This window comes from Etheostoma spectabile, chromosome 18, assembly GCF_008692095.1.
Source record: "Etheostoma spectabile isolate EspeVRDwgs_2016 chromosome 18, UIUC_Espe_1.0, whole genome shotgun sequence".
Classification (NCBI taxonomy): Eukaryota; Metazoa; Chordata; class Actinopteri; order Perciformes; family Percidae; genus Etheostoma; species Etheostoma spectabile.
In genome coordinates this window covers 10,324,763-10,328,207 of record NC_045750.1, presented here as the reverse complement: position 1 = coordinate 10,328,207, position 3,445 = coordinate 10,324,763, and the positions used below count along the sequence as shown (strand labels likewise).

Genomic DNA, 3,445 nt, shown 5'->3' with positions numbered 1-3,445 from the left:
ACACACACACACACACACACACACACACACACTTCTTCTTTTATCTTAATTTATATCTTATATCTTACATATATCAACTCTGTTTCTAATGATATTTAATCCATTTCCAGCTGGAGAGGCTGACACAGAGGTGGAAGAAAGTGGAGCAGTATGAAGCGATAATTCACAATCTGATGTTGGAGACTACTGTCAAATACAGTCTTCTCCAGACAGAACAGAATGCAAAGTTTCAGGTTTGCACAGATATCAAGATGCACCCTGATAGCTTATCCTTTGACAGAGAAAGTTGTGCTATGAGCTCTATTTATAATTATAATTATAATTATAATTTACAAACTATAATTGTAGTGATTGGGATTACATTGGCAAGAATAATATGTGTTGAAAAAGTGTTGAAAGGCCCTAAATCTCATTCTTGCTTCTTTAGGATCTGGATAGAAAGCATCAACAGATAAAGGTCACCATGATGATCACAAAGCTAAAACAAATAAAGCAAAAGGATGAGTTAGCAATAAGCAACTACAGCCTGGCCCAAATAAAAAACAGGGCCATCAGGTAGTACAGATTTACGCACGCACGCACGCACGCACGCACGCACGCACGCACACATGCACGCACGCACAATTTACTTTCTGTTTCTCGGGCTGTCTTTGTGTTTCAGTCTACAAACGGAGATGAAAAACCTAATTGATAAGAATTACAGTCAGAAGAAATGGTTTACAAAGAAAAGCCAGTATTTGGCCGTGGACTGCAAACGCAAAATCCAGCAAAATGAATGCATAAAGAAGAAAATAAAGTGAGTCATAATTGTCCTATCAGATCAAAGTAACACTGATATAATGTATGACTGAATCTTTGTCTTTTTGCACTTCTCTTTTATTTACACCTCAACCCCTCCTTCACTTCATACAGGCACTTTGCAGTCGCTGATGCCAGAAAATTTGAGGAGATGTGGCTAATGATTGAAGCAGAGGTGAAGCAACTAGTTGAGAAGGTTTTGGTCATTGATTCACTGATCTGCAAGCAGTACCTTGGTTTAGCCTGGGAGCGACCTCATATGGAGTTCATGGAGCTCTCTGGTCCCATCCAGCCTCAGAAACAGGCCTCCCAGCTGTTTCACACCGGGCAGGCTTTACAGTGTAGTCAGAGGATGATGGACCTCTCAGTTGGGTCGAGGCTGGAGACTGACACTGAGAGCCTAAACATGGAAATGTACAAGGAAAAGACGGCAGTGCAGAGTGCACCAGAAATGGTGGAAGGGAAGCTGTTGATTGAGACACAGAAGAAAGTGCTGGAGCTGCTGTGTGATGAGGCGGTGAGAAACAAGTTTATTATTTATGTCTACTAGTACAATGCCTGATCAAAATGTGTCTGTTTGGAACAGGCTAATTGCTTGGCTTGTTATATTTCTGCTGGTAGAATTCTCCAGAACCAAATTCTACCCCAAAGTTACACACAGAAGGACCCCAAAACCGCTTAATATGCAAGTCAACTGTACAGCCTACAACTGAATTAAAGTGTGTCAGGAAGCTCTGAGATTAGGGTTTTTTCTGACTGTCTTTAGAAGTGGTAAATGTACAGCTCACAGCAACTTAATACAATATAGTGTTTGGCTTATGTTGGATATTTAGTGTTGGCAAATGGCTGTTTACTAAGTCTCCTTTTAACAAAATGCTCTGAGTGAATTTAAGCTGTGTTTTCATTGTGAAGGGTAGACTTGGAAACGCTAGCGTTGCGTAGCGCCTTTTCCCCAACCTTTTTAACCCAACAGTTGGGATGTTCCTGTCTGCTATCCGCTCGTTCTCCAGGAAAGTGGAAAAAAAAGGTTTTCCCCTGGTATATCCAGTAATCATGTTAGGTTGGAAGCAAGCCTTCTGCTTGTTGCGGCAGAAGTTTAAAAAAATATATTTTAACATGAATTTTTCCTCAACCTTTTATATATAGTTTTTAATATCCAGTGTTGTCCAAATTTTCTCAAATGCTCCAAAAGTGTAAAGTTGATTGGATGAACGGTTCATGAGATAATTCAAAGACAGATGCACACGCACACACACAGACACACACACACACACACACATTCAGAGTCATCACGATTTGTTAGATAGATTACAGGAAGAGTTTATTAAGCAGTTGTTTTCACAGAAGAGGAAAATAAGATAAGATAAATATAAGATAAAAAAGATGTCACGTCTGCCAGTTAAATAGTCTTAAGTCTCTTCTGGTCACAGTGATGACAAAAATAGTCTGGCACACAACCCCAAATACACAACAACATGTAATCTGTTAACTGGTGAGCTTTACAGGTGGTTGGTGGGTTTTGTTACCTTTGGACAGAGCCAGGTCTTTATGCTCAGCTTAGCTAAACTATTGCTGGATGTAACTTTATATTTACCAAACAAACATAAGAGTGGTTTCAATCTTCTTATCTTACTCTCCGCAAGAAAGCAAATAAGTATTTCCTTTAAAGTTGACCTATTAAAGGATGGGTTCACAATTTTTTAATTATGTCTTAAAAAATAGTCTGGCCCACATGAATGTTGAATGTTGGTTTCTAATCCTTCTCAATCATTTATGACATTAGAAGCATGTGACAAGCATTTTTACTAACAGTTACCCTTCCTTTTATCTCAGGGCTTCCTGATAAAGGATAAACTCCTGAACCTGCTGGCTCCCCTGGAGAAGAAAGAACAGACCATTGTAAAACTGGGCTCTCTCCTTTGTGTGAGTTCATGTAGTGTAATGCATCAGTGTAATGCTGGACTGTTCGGAGCAAATACTGAACAACCAGACATATTGTTTTCTCTTCCAGACTTTTGGCATTGAAGAGGAGGATGTGCCCAATTTGGTTTATTTCTTATTAAAGTACACACATCAGCAGAGAGAGCAGACCGAGGTGAGGGGGCAAAAAATATGGCTTGAGTCTTGGATAAACAAGATTATTGGAATTAGACAGTTTTTTTTCTGCCTGGCTGCAGGGTGTTTGTGATGAGTTGGATGAAACAAGTAAGAAGGCAGAGGAAGTGAAGACCAAGTCTACGATTCATCTGGCCTCTGATCTCGTTGATCCTAACCACGTTGTACCTGCTCTGAAAAGCTTCCTCCTGCAGCACGTGAGTTCCAGGTAAGACCACATTTACACTCATTTAAACCATTTATTTATGTAATTATCCGTCAGATTTGAAGATTAAATTATGAGATACAATAGTCTTTCTCGTTGAATATGTGATGCTAATGTGTTCCTTGTGCTCGCCCGCCAACATCACAGTTTTCATGGAGAATTCCGGGATACTTCAGAGGATGAAGCCTACTGGGAGAGTATGTACATTATAATCTCTGAGGACAAACTGAAATTCTGGGATGCGGTGGAGAACACATTTAAGCAGTACCAGTGAGTAACACTCACACACACACACACACACACACACACACACACACACACACACAC

At 39.9% G+C, this 3,445-nt stretch overlaps 1 protein-coding gene across 9 annotated transcripts in view; it reads left to right on the top strand.

Annotated features, from left to right (window-relative positions):
- The window catches only part of drc1 (dynein regulatory complex subunit 1 homolog (Chlamydomonas)), a 7,263-nt gene that overhangs the window by 2,835 nt on the left and 983 nt on the right, over positions 1-3,445 (top strand). For 8 of the 9 annotated variants that reach the window (XM_032542585.1, XM_032542580.1, XM_032542584.1 and 5 more), the window contains exons 7-14: positions 111-233; positions 428-555; positions 662-796; positions 913-1,315; positions 2,632-2,721; positions 2,810-2,893; positions 2,976-3,121; positions 3,266-3,388. In XM_032542585.1, the coding sequence (XP_032398476.1) occupies positions 111-233; positions 428-555; positions 662-796; positions 913-1,315; positions 2,632-2,721; positions 2,810-2,893; positions 2,976-3,121; positions 3,266-3,388 (1,232 nt within the window). Of the gene's footprint in view, positions 1-110; positions 234-427; positions 556-661; positions 797-912; positions 1,316-2,631; positions 2,722-2,809; positions 2,894-2,975; positions 3,125-3,242; positions 3,389-3,445 lie in introns of those variants that run through there. The other variant, XM_032542586.1, reaches the window with a different exon arrangement.